This window comes from Megalops cyprinoides, chromosome 6 (assembly GCF_013368585.1).
Source record: "Megalops cyprinoides isolate fMegCyp1 chromosome 6, fMegCyp1.pri, whole genome shotgun sequence".
NCBI classification, from domain to species: domain Eukaryota; kingdom Metazoa; phylum Chordata; class Actinopteri; order Elopiformes; family Megalopidae; genus Megalops; species Megalops cyprinoides.
In genome coordinates this window covers 40,125,326-40,147,500 of record NC_050588.1, presented here as the reverse complement: position 1 = coordinate 40,147,500, position 22,175 = coordinate 40,125,326, and the positions used below count along the sequence as shown (strand labels likewise).

Sequence of the window (22,175 nt, the reverse complement as noted above, 5' to 3'; positions counted from 1 at the left end):
TCACTCCCCTGGAGTCCAGAGCCAGTTCTGCTGCGTTTTTAATAACAGCCCTCCCCCGATCCCAGGAACCCTGTGCAGCGGTCACGCTCGGGTTCGGGTTCAGGGGCTGTGCTCGATACGCTCTGCTCGAGCGCGCGCGCGTCTGAGCGGGAGAGAGGGAGGTGGGAGCGCGATGCCAGCCTCCTGAACAACCTTCTTTATTATTTCATATGGCCCTCATCATCTTTTAATGACCCTCCTTTAAGCAGGTGTCTCTGGCTGAAATATTTATCTACACGTATGGAATATTTCACCGCGTGGAATCGACCTAATAGAGAAATCAAAACAGAGGGGAGTCGCTCCGCTGACTGGAGATCAGTCAGGGCGTGTTACATCCTGTCAGTGATGCGTACATCATAAATCACCATTCCAGCTCCATTAACAGGCTGAGCTCTCCTCACACGGAGTGTTTAAGCAGCACACGGTACAGGGCTTACTCGCCTATAAAGAGAGCTAACCAATGGCCTCAAGCTAGTCACCGATGCGCTGGGTGTTAAGCATCTCAGTCAAGATTAGGAATGGAGGTTGACTCCCGTTATGTACTGGAGCTCAGCTGTAGTGATGTTACGAACTGAATCTGTCCTCCTAACAGGAACGAGCAACGTCTGGGTGCTTCAGATGGGACCAGCTGCACACTATGCAATAAATCAGAGTATGCAATTATCCAATATGCAATTACAGGGAGTTGGCTGTACTTTGTGAGGATAGCATTACAAAGCAGAAGCTAGGGGATTCTCTGAGCCTCAGAAAAGTTCTCAGAAAAGAACATAGCGTGTGTCTGTGTGTTTGAATTCATGCCCTCCATCAGTGACTCCTGGCCTGGTTTAGTGGTTGGTGTGTCACTTTCTTTCAACTGTACACAGAGAAATAAGCGAACACGAGAAGGTGACTGCTCCACAACGCACCATTTCCCCTGGCGTGGCTGGACGCAGCCGCAGATAGTTTCCTCAGCAAACAGCCTCTAAAGCCACTCCCTGCCTGCTCATCGGCACACGGGCCTGCTTCGCAGGAGATGCAGTGGAAACACTGCTGTGCTGAGCCGTACTGTGCCGAGCTGTGCTGGAAAACCAGACCTGATTCAACACCACACTGATAGGAGGGGTCTCTGCCTTCCACCACCTGTAATTCATGTCACAGCGAGTGAAGGCTGCCCCTGTCTCTCTTTGAATGCCAGATCCACACATCTATGCACCATGCGTGTATGCAGCAGATCACTCTCAGTAGCTCTGTAGCTGTTTTCTCTCCTGCAGGCTGTCCAGGCTGTGCAGAGAAGAGTCGTTTTCATCTATTCACTCATCTTTTAAAATCCTGAGCTGTGATGAGTCCGCACAAACTCATCTCCCATGCTCTGGTGCCTGGTCTGCTACAGCACAGGGTTCACATCAACACAGAGTCTGGCTCTCCGCACGGGGGGTCCTGTTTAAGTGCCAGTAGCGGGGATCTGCTTCTCTGCATCTACTGACAGCTGCCACTGATCCAAGAACAGGCTTCAGTGAGCTAGACTGACATCTGCCAGTTTTTCTGAAAAAGGCAGTACACTAAGAAATTATTTCACATGCTCCAATCTCAGTAATGCTCTTCGTGATACAGAATAGAAATTGTTTTTGGGATGCAGCCAAACCCTCTGTATGGACAAGAGAGAGGATTTGTTATCAAGCTGTTGACTGTGTGATTGTGTGAAAAAGAAAAATGGAAACAGTAATTGGTGAGCCTGTTTGGTGCTGTGGACTGTTCCTGTATGATGTAGCCTAACACATGATGTAGCTTATACCCCACACAGAAATGCATGTGTGTGTCAGGACAGCGTAGCACTGCGGCCACGTGGTGTAGCGTATACCCCTACACAGAAACGCATGTGTGTGTCAGGACAGCGTAGCACTGCGGCCACGTGGTGTAGCTTATACCCCACACAGAAACGCATGTGTGTGTCAGGACAGCGTAGCACTGCGGCCACGTGGTGTAGCGTATACCCCACACAGAAACGCATGTGTGTGTCAGGACAGCGTAGCGTTGCGGCCACAGAGCCCATGGTGTTTGGGACAGGGCTGGGAGGGGCTGTGTGTGGGAGCTGTGCGTCTGTGTGTGATCAGGAGAGGAGTGTGTGTATGGCCCATGACTCACAGCAGAAGGCAGTGAGATGTATGCTTTGGCAAACCCTACTTTCAACTGCGTGGTAGTTGGGCGAATCTTTGGCCAAAAATAATTAAATGCATGAGATGGTGAAATCCAGTACCGTTTCAGCTCAACAGAAGGCCGAGGCTTTAATCTCATATCGGAGCCCCTGATCTAGCCTAATTGCTGCACACTCAGAACCAGCCTTCTTAGCTGGTTTGGGGTAAATGCCTGTGTGAAGATCACTACAACCAAATATGTGAAAACGGCAAAACACACATGCACGTACTCTACTGAAGTCATGCTGAAAATGACCCCGGATCAGGGTCGCTGTGTTTCCGCAGAACTGCACAAGCACGTCCATTTCACTCCTCTGCTTCGCTGCGTTTCCACAGGAACAGAAAAGATGAAGTGTTACAGTGTCAGCTATTGGCTGACCAGCATTGTGTGTAATCATGTGATTTGTCATGTTAACCAATCAGCACTACACTTATTGCACCTGTTCTCATATGGAGCTATAAAGGAAGTTGGATTTGACACCATGTGTGGCGGTCAGTGGAACGAAGAACATGGAAGTGTCTTTGCTCCATACAAATGAATATTCTACACAAAGACACTTGCCAACCTGCCCTCTCAGTCTTAGGTTCTGATGTGCACCCCGTTAAATATTTACTTTGGATATCTGTGAGTATCCTTATTAAGAAACAGTTTGGGAAACGCTAGGAAGTGTCTTCATTTGCTAAATACACATCTGTCAGCCGGCATTGCTCAGCTTTTTCTGGTGAAGTTACACATTATGATATGGACTCATTCATCAGACCCAGAGCCTTGGATTAGTAAAACATATTTAACTGGTTTACATTTCTCCAGAATGTTCTTTAATAACAGTGAAGCTGAAGCCCCTTCTGTCTGAGTTGGCAGCGGTGCAGCGTTCCTGTTGCAGCAGGTCCCAGGTTATGGTTGGAGTGAGTGTGCTCTGAATCATGGCTCTGTGGAAGGTTTCGCTGAAGGGTGCAGCCCACCGGCGGGTTGGTGCTTCAGTCTGTGTGCTGCCGGTGTGTGCAGGGGTATCTAAGGTAACGGCACCTGGGCAAACAGCTGCGGCAACCGGGCTGTAAGGTGCTCGCGGCGTTTCCGATGTCCTGGTTGTTCTGAAGCGGGCCTGGCCGCGGGTCTCAGCTGTGGTGTTAAGTGCATGCTGCGTGTGTTTACACAGCAGTTAGAGCATGTTGAGTCTGATGATGGTTATGGTGATGATCATGATTACTGTGTCGTCAGCCGCGGCCCTCGTTCGGTTTTCCGTGACTGAACCACAGCTCTGTTATCAGAAACGCGACCTGTTCTGCCGTGGCTGTTGCCGGCTGAACCCGTGGAGCCAGAGGAGCTTTGGCTTGCCTGCTCCGTACCGAAACACCGGACTGACTCGCACCATTACGGGTGGTGGAGAGACACGGAGAGAGGAATGACCCGCTTGGTTTCTCCGTGGCGTGTACAGGCATCCTCCTCCACTCTGTCTGCCACTCAGAAAATGAAAATAACATTCCTGAGCTTCACTTTCTCTCGCCCGTTCGCCTCGGGGCGTCTTTTTGGGCAGGGCTCTGGCTTCCATTGTTCTCTCCGGTCCGGTTTGTTGAAGGAAATCTGTGGCTTCCCTGAGGCACCGTCTAATAGACAAATGTTTGTGCTTCACTCTAAGAAAAACACCCTGTGATCTGAATGCAGAATGGACGTAAACTCTCATCTGTGCTGCTGGGACAGTGAAGTGCCCATCTCCTGTAAGGCTGAACGCTGGCTGTCAGGGTCACGGTTTAACAACAGACAACAAGCACTCTGTTTTACACATTACCCACAATGCATTACCCCTTAGACACGGAGGGAACACAAAGCCATCGACCCAGATGTCCCGGGAGGTGAGCGTTTCCCCTGTGATGCGGCAGCCGCATAAATATTCAACAGGATATCTGAACAAGGGAAACGCTTTTTCACCCACCCACACCTGCTCAGTATTTGATGTTGCACAGCTCTGTGGGGCTGGGTGGCTGCCCGACACAGTTGCAGTGTTGTAATAACAGGGTTTATATCCCACAGTTTGGAAACGTCACGCCCTCACAGCATCCGCTGAACACGTTCGCTTACTCAGGGTCACTGGGTTCCAGTCAGAGTTTGACATGTCTGCACAAGGAAAAGAAGCCCACAGGAAGGAGTTTAGTTTAGGGCAAAATCAGTGGCGAATGATCTGTTTTGATGGATGAATGAGTCAGAGCAGCATTGAATGTTTATATTTTTTATGTTTTTTTTTTTTTTTTCATTGTCAAGTGGAAAGGTAAAGGACAGTGAGGATTTTGATGAGGTTTTGATGAGGGGGGTGAGAGCAACCGCACATCCAGTGAATCAGAAGATGACACACTGGTTGAAATGTAGTATTCATTTGTTCACGTATATGAATTATATAAATGCACAGCTGATCACTGTCAGTCTCGAACCTGATCCTCCCTCCCCAGGTGAGAACACCAGCTGGCATTACCCCCAGACAGCCCTTTTCACTGCCAGGGAAGAGTGTGAAACCCGCTGAGGGAAAAATCGGATTCTTCTGTGCAGGGAGAGCTGATCACTGAAAGACACCAAGTGTGGTGACAGTTGTATTGCTCAGAAACTGAACATCTCGCTGTGTTACCAGGTCTTTCTCTGTTTGAACGGATGAGCGAGGGTCATATTTCAGGTGTCTGGTGTTTGTGTGTCTCTGGGTCCTGTAAGGCCTCTCTCTGTTCAGGTGGCTGGATTGTGTCCTCAGCGTGGAGACGAGGTTCAGGCTGTGTGCCCGCAGGCAACAGCCGGGGCTGCACAGCCATGCGAGGACTTGATACATATCATAACAACATTATGAAACCTTTTCTGAGCAGATATAAAAGGGCAGTGTTTCTCAGTCTCCCATCATAAGAAAGCCTGGGCTCTCAGGCTGCTACAGGGAGCTCGTATCACCCGATCAGGAATACGTTTCCAGTGCAGCCTGCATACCTGCAGTCTGGCAGCCAGCGCGGCCTCCACAGCGCAGTCCCTGCGCAGCTCTGGGAGCCCAGAGAACCAGAACATCATCATCTGAGAACAAAGGCTCTGTGTCTGAGAGGGCAGTGCTCTGCAGCTGTGCAGGAATGCGATCGTGACTCCACAGGCTGCGTCTGCGCAGATATGCAGTCATTATTCCACAGACTGCATCTGCGCGGATATGCAGCCATTATTCCACAGACTGACCAGGGAGAGCAGACTGCAGCTGCGCAGATATGCAGTCATTATTCCACAGACTGCATCTGCGCAGATATGCAGCCATTATTCCACAGACTGACCAGGGAGAGCAGACTGCATCTGCGCAGATATGCAGTCATTATTCCACAAACTGCATATCTGCGCAGATATGCAGTCATTATTCCACAGACTGCAGCTGAGGAGAAATGCTATCATTTCTCAGACACGGGGGCAGGGGAGTGGAGCAGGCCTGGAATCCCCAATGCCGTGCGGGTTTCACTGTGTGGGATGCAGGCTTTGCTTTTCCAGAGCACCTGAGTGTTCTCTGGCTGACACACATGCACACGCACGCGCTCACACACATACACGCACGCACACACGCACGAGTGCACACACGCACACTCACGCGCACACACATACAGACACACATACACACACACACACACACACGCACGAGTGCACACACACACGCACAGACACACACATGCACACACACACACACACGGACACACACACACACACACACACTCAGCATGTCCTGGCTGGGGAAGTTTGGCCTCATTTCTCTCATATGGTGCACGGACTGAGGCCTTGCTGTGTAGTCTGGCTGGGAGTTGAACCTTGCTACTCCCATGTCTGTGTAGTCTAGCTGTGAGTTGATCCGTGTGGTCTTGTGAGTTCTGGTCTTGATACTCTAGTGTGGTCAGGCTGGGAGTGGAGTGTTGATACTCCAGTGCAGTGTAGTTGGGTGGGGAGTGAAGTATAGATACTCTCGATCTGTTGGGCTGGGAGTGGGGTATTGTTACAGGGAGCTGTAGGGGTTTGCAGCTGGGAGATGGTTTGGGTTAGGGTTAGTGTACTCGGGTGGGGAGTGGAGTATTGGGTTAGGGGTTTGCAGCTGGGAGATGGTTAGGGTTAGTGCACTCAGGTGGGGAGTGGAGTATTGGGTTAGGGATTTGCAGCTCAGAGTTGGCTAGGGTTGGGGTTAGGGTTAGTGTACTCGGGTGGGGAGTGGAGTATTAGGTTAGGGGTTTGCAGCTCAGAGTTGGCTAGGGTTAGGGTTAGGGTTAGTGTACTCAGGTGGGGAGTGGAGTATTGGGTTGGGAGTTTGCAGCTGGGAGATGGTTTGGGTTAGGCTTAGTGTACTCGGGTGGGGAGTGGAGTATTGGGTTAGGGATTTGCAGCTCAGAGTTGGCTAGGGTTAGGGTTAGGGTTAGTGTACTCGGGTGGGGAGTGGAGTATTGGGTTAGGGGTTTGCAGCTGGGAGATGGTTAGGGTTAGGGTTAGTGTACTCGGGTGGGGAGTGGAGTATTGGGTTAGGGGTTTGCAGCTCAGAGATGGTTGGGGTTAGGGTTAGTGTACTCGGGTGGGGAGTGGAGTATTGGGTTAGGGGTTTGCAGCTCGGAGATGGTTAGGGTTAGGGTTAGTGTACTCGGGTGGGGAGTGGAGTATTGGGTTAGGGATTTGCAGCTCAGAGTTGGCTAGGGTTGGGGTTAGGGTTAGTGTACTCGGGTGGGGAGTGGAGTATTGGGTTAGGGGTTTGCAGCTCAGAGTTGGGCTCTCAACCTCCTGCTCTGCTGCTGTGGTCCTGCAGAGCCCTGGGTTCCTGTACGGCCCACCCAGCTCGGCTTTTTCTCTTCGCTCTGCTCTGCATGCACTCTCTGCATGTTTCTCATCATTCCCGTCTCCCTGTGGCCTGTAGCTAAGGCGTGGGATGCTCGCTGTAATTACTCCCATCAAGTCAATTAGCAGTGATGTTTCAGAAGCTGTCATGTTGACACAGAGTGATTTGTACAGCCTCATACGAGCCTCCCGCAGGTATGTGTGCCATACGGGGACGCTCTCCGCTCGGGGGGGGAAACAAACACAATCCTCTGAAACGGTTCCACAGAGTAATATTCCTCTGCAGCCAAGCCTCCAAAGCCATTGCAAAACGCACATTCCACACCTAACAGCGGAGATGTGTTTCCTCCTTTTTTTCCAAATATTAATGGAGCATTTGAGAAGAAGGCCAGACATCTGGAAATGGGTGGAAAAATAAAATCTTCCTGGCGGCGTTTCTGCAGTTGGACCTGAGCGCACTGTTCTCTTGGACGGCACAGTACAGGAGGCGATGACAAGCTGCGCGCCCTCAGTCCCTCCATTTACGAGGAGCACGATGCGTCCGCTTCAGCCCCAATGCACTGTGGGATACTCTTCCCGTCAGCTTTGGAGGACACGTCTTCTAGTTTTGACTGTCCATTTCAGTGTTCATTAGAGAAGGTTGGTCAATGTCACACCTGAAGGGATTATGAATAAAATTGACATGCAGTGCTATCGGGAGGGGTGTTATGGGAAGAATGCCACGCCTTTAACAGTTAACTGGAGCATCGGATCTCTCTAATCCTGAATGACGCACGGCCGGCTCTTGGAAAATGACTCTGTCAGCGATTATTCTGTTCTTCTGGACTAGTAATCTGTTGGAAAAGCAATCAGCGCTCGGTCTCCCGGCTCGGTTTTGCGAGCTCGCTGCCTCTGAGAGGAGGAGTTCTGTCCCAATCTGGCACTGCGGGCCCTCAGAGAGACGGGGGGTGTGGGGGTGTGGGCGGGGGGTGGGGGGTAGTGTGCTAAAGTGCTGTAATTACCTCTCAGCGCTCCCCTGTGGGGCGGGTTTCAGTAAATAATTGCACTGTTCACTCAAGTCCATTACGAGTTCTGAAAGGAGAGGCGTGTCTTTGGGCAGGAAGGAGGTGGGTTGGTGTAAAGGAGAGGGGGAGACACTGGCGGTGACTGACGGTGACTATACCATCGTAGCTGTTCCCGAGCAACAGCGTCCCTTGGTTCTGTCTCCATGACCTGTTCTGTCTGGCTATTGTGACACATTCTCAGAGCATTGTTGTGACACAAGGACAGCTTCATAATGACTCTACAGAAAGGGGCTGTAAGAATACTCTGTGGGAATAATCCCAAAATTAGTCCTGTGGGACTGTTGCCGAATGACTCTCACAAAGATTGCTACATGATCAGTGGCATTTCATTTCCAGATTACAGGAGTTCAGCATTTTTCCTCAGAGCGATGTGCGTGCTGCGTTAAACAGGACATGGAGGGCCTGCAGTGTGATCCGTGCTTTGCTGGGGGTCGTGTTACTGTGATGTTACAGTGTTTGGAGTCACATTCATTCATATGGGCTTTGTAGTTTAACACACGTGCTCTCGTTTGTTGAGTTGCCTTTAGAGGCGTCTGAGTCAGTTACTGTGGAGGAGCTGATGGTTCACGGTGTGTTTGCTGTATCAGGGGACTTCCAGCCCATAACTCTCTCTCTGTAGCTTCTCTCAATAACAGGCCTTTCTACACCAAAAGACAGACTGATTTTCTGTAACAGGAACAATTTGGGCCCCAAACTCAATTTCAGAGCAGATTCACAAGATTGCACTTATTTAATTGGGTGCGTGGTCACAGTCATGATAGCGATGATAACTTTTTCCATATATCATGGCTATGCGACTTTCATCTCATTGCCATCCATTGTGCTGAAAGATGTTCGTGACTGCCACGGGTAGACCCCTGACCCCTCGGGCAGAGTCCTGCTGTGCTCCTGTCATTCTGACTGCATTACCAGGCCACTGCGCAGTGATACATGTCCATTAAACACCATCCTTTCATTTCCTGTTCATTTTTGACCAAATCTGCATCCGTACTTCTGGTGCTTTTATTGAAATGGAAAACTACTGATTGTCTGCCAGCTGTAATGTCTCGCAGTAAAAGTTCAAGGCACATGTTTCCTGCCAGACAGACTACAGAAGCTGTTCTAATGAGTTGGGGAATGGCGGTGACATTTTAAAGTTGCACCACCTGATGGGGTAATACCAGGGCGCCAGATCATTAAAAGAGAGGACTCCTGACTCGCGTGCACACAGTCCATTATGCGCTGTTGTGCTGCATTTTGTAGAGTAAATATGCGCACAACAATCGAGGAAGAACAGAAAGAAACTAAATTTTATGGGACTCTGGCACTGTGATTGCAGACAAAGCCATGGATTTCTGATGGAGCTGTGGGATGTGGCAAGGCAAGGCATGGCATGGCGGGGGGGGGGCGTTTATGTACCAGCAAATGTCAGGCAGCCAAAGGGGCAGCCCTCTGGCCCATGTCAGCCTTCCCCACCATGGTACAAGCAGGCAGGCACCACAGAAGCTCCTTACAGTAATTGGTCATCTGCCCCCCCCCCCCCCCCCCCCCACCACAGCACTGAGCCCCTTGCCTCTCCCTCCTCCAGCCAGGCACACGCAGCCCCCCCCCCCCCCCCCCCCCCCCTTCGCCTCTACCCTCACAGCTCTGCCCAGCCAGAGGGGATCGCCCGAAACTGGGCCAGCGAGTTTCGGAATAGAAACAAGGACAAAACAAAGAGAGAAAACCTGGGTTTTCAAGAACTAGCTTGGTGAAATGAAGTTGTTGAGCCTGGCAGAGGGTTGTTATACAGGCCACTCAAAGTACGGTATAGAGACCACTCTTAAGTGCAGTGCAGTGTCCGCTCTAAGTACAGTGTAGAAGTGGAGTGCTTTTGACAGAATGACTTGAGTTCTCCTCACCAGCCTTGTGTGTCTCTCTTGTTTTGCTAACCTTGGCACAGAGCTGGCTGTCTGCATGTAACACGACCAGGGAAATGCGCGTAACCATGTGCCCAAATAAAGTGACACCACGTTAACCAGCAGGATACTGATCTCTCACTACTGCCCACACTAACACACTGTCCACCCATCATGGAACAGGCAACATGTCTTTACAGGAAATGGCCGGTCATACGAATACCCCTGTAACCCCAACCTTACGTCCCTCGCATAGTGGTGCCCAGGTCTGAAATCCATCTGAAGCTGCTCCAGTCGCTGACTTTCATTAATGATACAACACTATACAGTTGGGCTGGGGGAAGTTATTTATTTCTTATGTATTATTACTTGCTTCTCATTGTACAATCACAGTGCCAGGGCCAGTATGGTATAATTTATTGGCATTATGTCTGATTTATGGTATTGTATTTATGGTGTATTTGACTTCCCACAGTTTGTAGGTTGTCTTAGTCTCAGATTAGCATAATTTAACTTGTGCTGATGCTTCACTGGTGTTGTACTCACACTTGCTGGTCTGGGAGTGTTGGTCTGACACTGCTCCACAAATGACTTGGGTGGGTACACATCCGCTCTCTTGTGCTGGCCTTCAATGTTTTACCATCGAGAGCAAAGGCATTTGATTGGCTCGTGCAGGGCATTGATTGACAGCACATGGCAGCGGCTCTCTCGATTGGGCCATGTTCTCGCCACGCTCGGCGGAGCCCTCACCGAGCATTTCTCGGAGAGCGGCGGGAGGTTATTGGGGAACGCTGAACGCGGCCTCCTGGCTGTACAGGCTAATGGGCCGACCTCTGCACGGCAGAGACAGGGACACAGCGAGACCTCTGTGCTTTTCCTGTAATCAGCCCCATAAAGACCCTGCTCTGCCCTGGATGATTCAGCCCTGTTACAGTTCTCCAGCTGAGGCCGCCTGACCAGCAAACCCCAGAATGATTTTACTCATCTGTTCTGCTGCTGCCAGGAGACCTGGAGGGCAGGGACACCGCGGCGCTCATAGGAGGACGCCCCCCCCCTCCTCTTCCTTGGGGGGTGTCCTCGTTACACGTGAGCCCAGCATGCTGTTCTCACTCACTGCACATCCCCCAGCCCAGTGTCCCTCTCCACACTGCTACACACTGCCATCAGTCTGCATTAGTGATCAGACTGCCCTGCCTGAACAGATGACAGAACAGAGACAGACACCGTGGAGCGTAACGTGAAAGGGTGTAGCTGTTACTGCCTCAGGGCCTTTTACATCTCAGCATCCTGCTGTCTGCAGCCCACCTTGGGTGCCATCACGCTTCTGAGAGCACTACAGTCAGGAGTCACAGGGGGATCCTTCTCCTCCTGTCCCCTCTACATTTTCGGTATTAATGTGTAGGAGAAGGAATTCCTCTGGATTCCTGTTTGTGTGAGTGTGCGTGTGTGAGTGTGTGAGTGTGTGTGTGCGTTTGTGCGTGCGTGCGTGTGTGTGTGTGTGTGTGTGTGTGTGTGTGGAGGTGTGGGGGGTACAGTGAGGGTGACGGGGTGGGAGGAGGTGCAGGGGAGTGTGTTTTTGGGACTTTGCGCTGCTGATGGTATTCCTGCACTGTGAGACTCGGGTGGGAGGGAACAGCTTCCTGCTTCAGCATTCATCACCCTGCACTACTGCAGCCCCCCCCCTCCCGAAGCTGCGGGAGACACATGGGTGACCCCGACTCCCTCGAGGAGCGGAGGGGTTCGGGAAGATAAGAGAACACTGAGAAACACCCCCTTTACAGGCCGTCCCGTAACATAAACCACTTTACAGTGCAGGACAGCTTCATCTTACTGAAGCCTTTCCAATGAAACAGCAGCACCCCAGCTGGGGTTTAACCCCATGACCTTCAGGTTAAAGCCTAATGGCCCTGCCCCACGCGGGCCTGCATTCCTCTGGGGTTCCTCCGCCTGCTCTGCACAGAAGCCAGCGGGTTATAATTCATGTATAACTTTTCCCTGCTGTGATTACCGTTATCATCACGTCTCGTAACGACCACTCTCTCTGCATAACAAACAGCCAGCCCTCAGAAATCTGCATTACATTGTGTTATCAGTGCCTATGGCAGCGCCATTCCAGCCTGCTAATTATATGATTGAGGGCTTTGCTGTAAATGGAGGGAGATGTGAAGCATGCTATTATGTGTCTTGGAGATAGTGTGCTTTCCTCAGGATAAATCGGGCACGTGCACAATCCCCTTAATTGAAACCAGCGCTTTTCAGGGGAACATAAATCAACTGTAATTTGGGGGGTTATCGGCAGCAGTGAAATGTGTGGCCCCCCCGCCCCCCTCCCTCCCCACCCTCTGTCCGAAGAGAAGCGGAGCGCTGAGATCCCCCCCCCCCACCCCCTTTCTGTCTTCCTCTGTACCCTGGCATGGTATGTGAGAAGAATTCACTCACTGTAATAGGGACAGTCTGCATTGATCTCACACACCTGTGGAGTCATTAATCATACACGGTTAATGGAACTTTTTGGAAAAGGTGATTTATTACCAATTACCGGGGAAATAAACGAGAAAAAAAAACATAGTAGCTCTGTGTCTAAAGGAAGGAGACTAAAGTCCAGTCTGCATTAGGAGCCTGTGTGTCATCACTTGCTTATTTTTTGTATTCTCTGTATTCAATGCCCAAAAATTGTGTTTTTTTTATTCTTGAAACACACAGCCAGTGTCTGTGCTGAATACATGTAAGAACGGCATGGTGGTGACTCATTCCGGTGCTTTGATGGTGTAAATATCAGTCCCCTGACGAACACCCTCACTGCGTTTCTCTCTGATCAGGGGATGGCTCACATTGCGCTAATTAGCAGAGGAAATTAATGAAGTCTGTGACCGACTCTCTCCACAGTTTCCCCCCCAGAGAGGGGTCTGGTACAAACAGGCCACCCGGACGCACGAATGTCCTTCCTCATTTGCCGTGGCCAGCGAGGGCCTCAGCGCGAGCAGAAATGCATGTTGGGAACAAATATGGTAATTACCCCCAGTGTCCCTTTATGCAGGCTAATCCGGGGGGTATTGAGTGTCCCTGTCCCTGCGGGAGAGTTTAGCCAGCCGGGCCGCTGGGCCCAGGAGGCCTGAGGGCACAGAGCTATCCGTGACCTGCCTGGAATGGTGTGCCAAGCCCCCTCACGGCACCGCTGCCATCGGACACCACTGGGGTTGAGTGGAAGCAGGTGACTGCTTGTTCCACTCCTGTACGCAGGGCAAGCGTCACAGGACAGAAGAGAAGGGAGAAGGCTCTCAAACGTGTTCCTCCAGGCGAAGGACAGAGAGAGAGAGAGAGAGAGAGAGAGAGAGAGAGCGCACGTTCTAGGAAAATGTTCAGCAATTAAGCTCATCCAAGCTGAGGTAGCGCTTGAGGCCAGAGTTCTATCCCAATTTGCTGATTTGCAAGTACTGCACACACCCTGGACAGGACGCCAGGCTACCCACAATCCATCTCTTTTATGCTGAGTGCCGTACACAGGCAGTGAGTACCTTTGGTAACCCACAGCCTGCCGTGGTCAGGGCAGACACACTAACCGCAAGGCCACCGAGGCGCTTCGAGTCAGAGTACGCCTGTTTTTTTTTTGGTTTTGGTGTTCCTCAGGCCCTGGAACTGACAGTTACATCTATGCGCCAATGACTGCTTTGAGTGCAGTCTTGAAATTCTACCAGTGTTCAGAAAGTGGAAAATTCTGCTTGAAGAGCTTTTGTGTTTGAATTATGTTTAGTTGTAAATGAATTGGGGGGGAAAGGAAAGGTGACAGAAATATAAACAGAATGAAGGCCATCCTGGGGAGAGGGACTCCGGATTCTGCTGCTGGCTTCCTGACAGAAGACTCTACAGGCCTGACACACACTAATGGTTCTGGGGGAGAAGACTGTAGAGACTCCTGACCCATGCCTTCTCCTGGCTTTTTTCTTATAGAAGACAAGAGAAAACATTGGCAATGTCCTGCCAGAACCAAACCCCAATTCCTAGCCATGGGTTAGATAAAAAGCACGGACCTTTAATTGCAGGAGGGTTAGTTCAGCCTCCAGGTTAGACGTCTCTCCTGTCCAGATCCTGCTGGAAGAAGAACACCATGCACATCCTGTAGGGACATCCTGTAGGGACATCTTGTAGGGACATCCTGTATGAACATACTGTATGAACATACTGTAGGGACGTCCTGTAGGGACATACTGTAGGGACGTCCTGTAGGGACGTCCTGTAGGGACATACTGTAGGGACATCCTGTAGGGACATCCTGTAGGGACATACTGTAGGGACATACTGTAGGGACATCCCGTAGGGACGTCCTGTAGGAACATACTGTAGGTGTCCATGAGCAGGACCCAGATCTTAAACGCACTGTCACTCTGATTGTATGGGAGGACTGAGTTTCATCTGGTCGCCTCTGGGGCTCACAGATGCACCCGCAGAGGCTGTAGCCCAGTTAAATTCTTTTATTGCATGATAAAATTATGATTTCATATCTTTTTGGAATTTTAATGCGTTTGACGGGTCCAAAGCTGCTGTCTGCTTTTTCTTTATTATGTGGTTTTCTATATTAAATCACATCGGAATGGACAAACTGATCTAATCTGATACAAGGAAAACAGATCGGGCTTAAATGTGCTGATTAGTTATGATGTTGCCATTGTCCGCACATTTTTTTTAAATGTTCCCCATGGTTTCAGAAACGCACGTTGAGCCCAGTGAAAGCTGAAGGAAGCCCTGTGAGGAGTGTCTCTTGTTTGCTGTCCTCGGACATGGCGTCCCTCTCAGGGCAGACTGGCTCTGTGCAGTGGGTCATTGGTTCATTATGTTGGTGTCATTGACAGAGGAACTAAGAGAAAAATAACTGTGAGGAATGCATGACGCTTGTTCAGGGTGAGAGGGAGCACTTTGTAGTGTTTCAGCATCAGCTGCCGACCATGGTGGGAGGGGCCTTGGGGTGAAAGGTCAGGCCAGTGCAGCCAATCACTGCTCCCCTCCACAGCTCGCTCTCCCCGCTGAACCGCAGAGATAAATCCACAGCGAGCGTCCAGAGCTATCTGCAGCGCGGCTCTCTCTCCTCTCTGAGCAGGGGAAGGTCGCAGGTCAATTGCTCCGGTTAAATTAGATCTCTCCCATCCATCCCTTGTTAAGCGGGCAGAGATTAATGCTTTAATGCCTCCGATTTCTCTCTTAGGAGTTTAATAAACTTGGTAATCGTCTGTTTCGCCTTCAGAGAAAGATTTACTCTCGGCTGTAGACGGCTGCCCCAGATATTGCAAGATGTTTTGGGAAGCAGAGAGGGATAGTGCGGGCTGGTGTTAAACAGACCTGTGTCCCGTCAGAGTGTGGTAAACCCAACCTCGATGTGTGCCCTCAGTAACCTGTCTCTCCTCTCCCGCCTTCTCTCCCCGCAGAAACGCTGATGGACTCCACCACGGCGACGGCCGAGCTGGGCTGGACGGTGTATCCCTCCTCAGGGGTGAGTGAGAGCAGCAGTGTGAGTGTCGTTCCCGTCTCGTCTTCCTGCACCTCTCCGTCCACCTCCCCTCTCACACCTCTCAGCCGGCCCGATCGGGGCTGCCCCACGGCAGGGGCTTCGGCGTCTCTCTGCCTCAGTCAGGGTGGAACACAGTCTGAGCTCTCACACATGTACACTGTCTCACACACACACTGTGTAACAGGTGTTTATATCTGAAATAAGTGAAGGACAATTCACGGCCTCTGATGTCATGGCTGGTAAAGCGAGGCATGCTGGGATAGGTCACCTCCGGGGCTGAACTGTTCCAGATCCCGGTGCAGGAGAGACTGTGGGAGACTTGGCCAGCTGTGTCTGCTGGCTCCTGGTGGGGTTTTAGGGTCAGAGGTCACCTGGCCATCCCTAGATGTGGTGCATATGCTGCGGCATGAGCTCCCGGGGGAACCGGGATGAACTGGGATCAGTGGAAACAGCACCACATCCTGCAGGGTGATTCAATCAGGGCTTTTTAATCAGCACTTTTGGATCTGGGAACAGTATCATTGGTAGCTTTCTCTAATCTAATTTTAAGGACTTGGGATTCTTGGTTTATTCAGAATAGATCAGGCCAAGCTTTGAAAAGAGCTTTTTTTCCATGTCACACAGAGCTTGTTAGTGGTTGTAAGTTTAAACACCACATTTTTTGGTAGGTTTTACACATTGACTATGACTGCTGGTTCTGGTTCCAAAGACTCTGACTAAGCTCACAGAAATGTTCTTTTCGGTGACCTCACATGCCCGGTTAGGGTTTGCCTGTGTGGAGCCTCCAGCCGACTGCACCCTCTCTCCCCGAACAGAATCAGCTTTTAACTAAAATCAGAATTACTTCATACCACGAAAGAAAAGAACTGTCTGAGATGAATGGAGTGCTGGAGGCTTATCTGGCCTGCAGCAGTGCCTCAGAGGGCTTTACGATGGGTTCTTCCAGCCTAGTTCAGCTTTCAAAGCAAAAAGTTCTGGTTCCACTCAGCCACATGCGAGTACAGTCCACACGAGTCCTGCTGAAAATGGCGCCTAGGATTTGGACACCACCAGCACCCACTCCACTGAGAAAGCGGGCTCCTCAGAACCGGTCAGAGAAAGAGGGAAGTATGTTGTAGGGTAATTTGCTGGAGCGTTTTATAAAACCACTCCCTATTTTATTCAATTATTTATGCTTCTGTGGTTGGTATGGGAGCTGGTTTGAATTATACAGAGCCTTATGTCTGTGAGCGGGGGTGGGGGGGGCGGGGGAGGCTGCTCTCTGCCCAGGCAGCGTGATTCATGCATTTCAGACGGCTCTTTTCTTCTTGGCATGAAGTGCTAACATTAATGTTGGTTGTTCTGCCTGCTGAAGTTTTTCAGAAATGATTTTCCTCAGTCTCGTCTCCACAACCTGAGGCCACGCGGTGCCTTCCTCACTGATTGGTCCAATCACTGGAGGGAAAAAAGCGTGCTCTTCCTCTCTGCCTGGCTCTGGATCCAATCTAAACAGAGAGACTCACCCTCTTCCTCCTTATCCACTCAGACAATGTGCCTTGCCTGTCTTTCATCTCAAGCTCTTGATGCACCAGCCATTAGCTTTATTTGTAAATTCGTCTTGATTACACATCCATACAGTAAAACAGCCAGTTTTTTTGGGTAGGGGGATAGAAATACTCCTTTCATTAAAAAAGAAGAAAAGATCAGTCTGTGGTATTGAATTTCACGCTGCACAGGAAGATCTGCCTGTTTTGTCTCGTCCGTCAGTCTGTAGCATCATATATCCTGCCTCTGCAGCTCACGTTACCCTGAATCAAACTTCAAGGACACCCCCACTTCCCTACCCCACCCCACACCCCACACCCCACACCCCACACCCCACACCCCCACTTCCCTACCCCGCCCCCGCCCCCACACCCCTCCCCACACCCCACACCCCACAGCTCAGCCTGAATAGGATTTCCATGGGACCAAAGCTCTGTGATCACCAGGATAGCAATTAGACACTCTTGTCATGTCTGAAGATTTTGGCCATCAAAGGCTCGTGTGATAGAGGTTTGCTCATCACAGACACAGTGACAGACACAGGTACAGGTGAGGTAACAGGTCTCCTTAAACCTGACTGTGAAAAGACTCTGCTCCCTGACGGCCTCACGCACTCCCCTGTAATGCTCCCTCACCTGTTGGCGTGCCACCTTGGTGTGTGCTCAGCTGAAGGACTTTGGCAGGCAGAGATGGGCCGTGAGAGTAACCCTGCCTGGTGTTTTTGGTATCGGGTTCAGCGTAATCCCCTCCTTCCTGCTCTGCCTTTGATACAGAGCGCTGGGTTCCGCTGCAGTAGATCCTGGCGGGAGGTACCGTGCTGTGACCTGAGCTGGCAGGAAACCCCCTCTCCCCCGTCTGCTGGCAGCACCGCGGCGTACGAGCCCGCGAGAGAGCGCCGTCTGTCCCCAGAGACGCAGCTGTGAGACACAGCGTGCCTCGGAGAACACACTCATCAGCTCACACAGAGAGTGGGACAGGCCGGCCGGACTGTCAGACACAGCGTGCCTCGGAGAACACACTCATCAGCTCACACAGAGAGTGGGACAGGCCGGCCGGACCCGCGAGAAGAGGAGAAGTGTGGGGAAATAATTAGAACAGTGTCTGTTACAGGGTCGAGGAGAGACAGAGCAGTGGCTGTTCTCAGGCGGACTTCACCGTTAGAGATCTTCGCGATGGGGGGCCGCGTGGCGGGTAGAAGCTGGTAGCTGTGCCTCCTGAACAGACATTTACATTTACATTTACATTTATTCATTTGGCAGACGCTTTTATCCAAAGCGACTTACATAGGTTACAGTTCCTTACAATGTTATCCATTTATACAGCTGGATATTTGCTTACATTAACTTTCCTCACAAGGCCGGGTGTCTCTCAGATGCTCTCCATCCTGCATCCTGCCTCCCAGCACATGAGCCAGTGCAGTCACTCCACATCGTTTCTTTTATATGTTTGGGTAGTGCTGTCCGTAGATGATACAAAGCAGACTGTCTCAAAGGGACTGCTGCTACACGCTTACTGCACGCCATGCTCAGAATGGGTTAACCTTCAGTAGCTCCCACCTTTTATTTGCTGTAGTTTAACATGCAATCAACTGATGAAATAATTAGAATTTGTCATTGACACTTTGTTACAAGGGAAGAGGATGAGAAACGCTTCTCCCGTGAGGTTTAAGATGTGTTGGGCTGGAGATGTTAACCAGATTGAATGTGTGCGTCTGACAAAAAAACGTCCTTGTGTGGTGTTTGCCGGTTTCTTGCGAAAATGAGCTTAGTTGGTGGTTGGGGGGGGGGGGGGGGGGGGGGGGGTAGAAGACAATTTGTTTGCAGAAGGAGGCAAGAGTTTGAGATGCATTAAAATAATAACCTAGATAAACTTTACCATTTTCAGGAAATGTTTTGAGCAAAATATCTCATGGAAACACAACACAGCAGCAGAGCTGTAAAGTGCTGATGTTTTGTTTGGCTTGTCGATAAAAACATTAATTTCGGTTTGATGAAAGGTGTAAAATTCTGTTTGAAGTGGACTAATTATAATCTCTCAGCGTGATGTGCCGGCAGGCAGTGCTGAAGAGAACCAGGGAGGAGGGTCACTCACGCACACCTCCCACTGAGAGATCCCCCCCCCAGCATCTCCCTCTCCCCCCTCCCTGTATGTTAATGGAACAGCCAGCCTGATTAATTTTTTAAATTATTTACCACTTTATTTTATTCACTTTATTAGCAAATCACTTCTGTTAGCTGTGTTGTAGCTGGAGTTTTGTAGAGCTAATGAAATGCTGAATAGGTTTCTGCCTTGTTCTTTGTCAGGTGTAGAGCTCTTATGAACAGGTAGCTGGCTTGCTCTGTGAAAGTAGAAATGTAAATCTGTGAATAGGTGATATGTAGAATGAAAGGCTTGTAAGTCAATATCGGTGTGTGGCAAACGTGTGCCAAGCAGATAAATCAGTTCTTATCAACATGGCATTTACAGAGGGTGTGAATGAGAGCTGCACTTGCCCAGGTTTAGGCCTTTACAATAAGGGGGCATCTGGCCCCCCTGAAAGCCAGCTGCCTTTATGGATGTGTACCCCCACATTGCCATACCTCATTACAGGGAAGTCAAACATTCGCTGGAGCGTCAGCAGGGCCCCGCATCACCGCTCTGCTTGGCTTCTGTTTCCAAAAGCATGAAGACATCGCTCTCAGGCATGCTTTCAGCAGCAGTGACAGACAGGGAAACAGGCCGTATCTACATACTGTACAGAACACCCGATCTGTCTGTCTGTCCATCCGTCTGTCTGTCTGTCTGTCTCTGTGCACTGTACAAAACACTGTCACACTCGAGCTGTCTGTCTGTCTGTCCATCTGTCTGCCCCCCCCCCCCCCACACAGTGTCTCCCTGTCACTCTCTTTCTCTGACCTCATTGCAAGCACTAAAAATAATGTATTACCAAAGCCAGTCAAATACATATATGCATACATACATACATACATTATCATAATGGAGACACTCATTAAAATAATACTGCTTGAATGCCACAGATTCAAAAATAAATATGACAGCTACAACCACAACAATAGGATCAACCCTAAAAACACATTATTAGCTATGAGCCTGATCTTTAATCACTTGTGTATTAGTTGATCATGTGGTTAAATTCAAGTAAAAAAAATCAGCCACTAAAACACAGGAATATCTGTGAGACAGAATGTGTCCTTGTTGTAATCTTCCGTATAAGAGTCATCGGCGATTTCTCTCTCTCTGTCTCCCAGCTGTCTGTGTGCTCACTACGCCTCCAGCACCTGACAAGCGATTCCCTCTCTGTGATTTTAAATATGTAATTATGCTCCAAACGACTTTGTGAGGTATTCATAATTTTGTTCGGATGCATTTCCCAGATGGTGTTGATGTCACAGCCTCTCTGTACTATACCGGCAATATCAAAGTCTGTAATCAGCGTAGCGTAGTACGAGGGGAAATGCTCGGAGTGTGTACTGTAACAGAAGCCGATGGCCTCGGAGCAAACACACCTCGTTATCTCCAGGAATGGCCCACATATTGCACAGTGCTCCTGCTCTCTCTGAAGCTGCGGTGTGTTATTTTGAGCAGGATCACGTGGTGTGGAATTCCTCACAGAAAAGGGTGACCCGTATCTGAGTGGCACGGCCCGCTGTAGCTGCTGTGTGAAACTGAGTTTTACTGCTCCAGGGCTTCTTTTTTTACTGGGAAAGAAAACACTTTTATGAGTGTGGTAATTTGTTTATGTGGGGTGAGGAACGACAGGCTGGGATCTGTGGAGTGGTGCAATCCTCATTCCTGCCGCCGATCCGTGTTGGGGCGACGCATTTCGCGGGTTAACGAGGTTAACGAGGCAGTGAGCGGTTTGTTTAGAGGGTGTGAATAGAGTGGTTTTAGTGGTTCCGTCAGGCAATCAGGCCTCTGGTTTCTCTGTACTAACCTTAATGCCACCTGGCTCTGATGTCAGGAATATTAGGGTACTCTTCACGTATAATTTAACATGCACGTCTAATTGGACCTTGGAATTCACACGAAACAAAGTTTGTGTCTGAACATGAACTGCAGAGAAAACATGAGTAAGCACACCAAGTCGGTGGCCCTTAAGAGGGAGAAGTCTGAGTGTAAAGCAGGTCCAACCAGATCTTGGGTTTTACTTCATCATGGAAACCCTAAGCTCCTTTGAAGGTGTTCTGCTCTTAGTGTAGGCAGTAGCGGTCCAGGCTTCACTAGATGTCTATGCCATACAGTAATTGGGGGAGTGGAGCAGTCCCTGAGTTAGCCTCCCTCTGCCCTGACTGTGCCCTGTAATCTGATTGGCTCCTGAGTCCCCTGTCACCTCACCTCTGAGAACAATGATTGGCGCAGTCATTGGCGGTCCCTTGTCCCCTCAGGACAGAATGTTGTAAGTTTGACAGATTTCCCAGCAGCACTGATTGGACAGACAGTCCACCGGGGCTCCTGCGTCTTTCGGCTCTCGTGTGAATTATTTATGTCCTCGGATCGGTGACAGAAAGCTGTTACCCCCGGCCAGGCAGTGCTCCCAGTCCTCACACCGATCACGGCCCATGACAAGATGTGAGAATTATTCCTTTGGAAGCTGTGTGTGTTTTGAACCTTCCCAAAGGGAAAGCGGGGAAAGCTAATATCCCTCGCCCGTTTGCGTTGGACTTCACAGGGCGAACAACGCACATCTCCAGCAGGGAACCAGCTGAGGACACATCACCGTCTGATCCTGTGGGGTGGTTTTATGTGCCTGCAGAGAGTGACTGAAGGCTGGTCAGAGCCATGTTCATCTGAGCTGGCCCTTTTGTAGTGCCACACCATTGACAAAGCCTTCTCAGCTGTCCTAATAAAAACTTAAAATAACAGACGAAATAACAGTGAGATAAGGGTACATATTACAGGTCATTGGTCATTGGCACTTTCTGACTCCTCCAGTATCAGTTTTAAGTGCTAGAACTTGCAGAACACCAAACTCCCTGGCATGTGTAGACAATCTCTCTCTCTCTCTCTCTTTCTCTCTCTCTCTCCCCCCCCTTTCTCTCTTTCTCTCTCTCTCTCTTTCTCTCTCTCTCCCTCTCCCTCTCCCCCCCCCCCCCCTTTCTCTCATGCTCTCTCCATCACTCACTTCTCTTTTATATGCTGCGTGGTTTCTTCATGGCTAAAAACAACATGTCATAACTAATTATGCTGCATTGTTTT

The 22,175-nt window shown here is 50.1% G+C and overlaps 1 protein-coding gene across 5 annotated transcripts in view; it reads left to right on the top strand.

Moving 5' to 3' along the window:
- Positions 1–22,175, top strand: part of LOC118778739 (ephrin type-B receptor 2-like) — a 142,601-nt gene that overhangs the window by 48,290 nt on the left and 72,136 nt on the right. For 3 of the 5 annotated variants that reach the window (XM_036530400.1, XM_036530401.1, XM_036530397.1), the window contains exon 2: positions 15,373–15,455. In XM_036530400.1, coding sequence (XP_036386293.1) covers positions 15,373–15,455 — 83 coding nt within the window. The remainder of the gene's footprint in view (positions 1–15,372; positions 15,456–22,175) is intronic. The other 2 variants (XM_036530403.1, XM_036530402.1) reach the window with 1 other exon arrangement.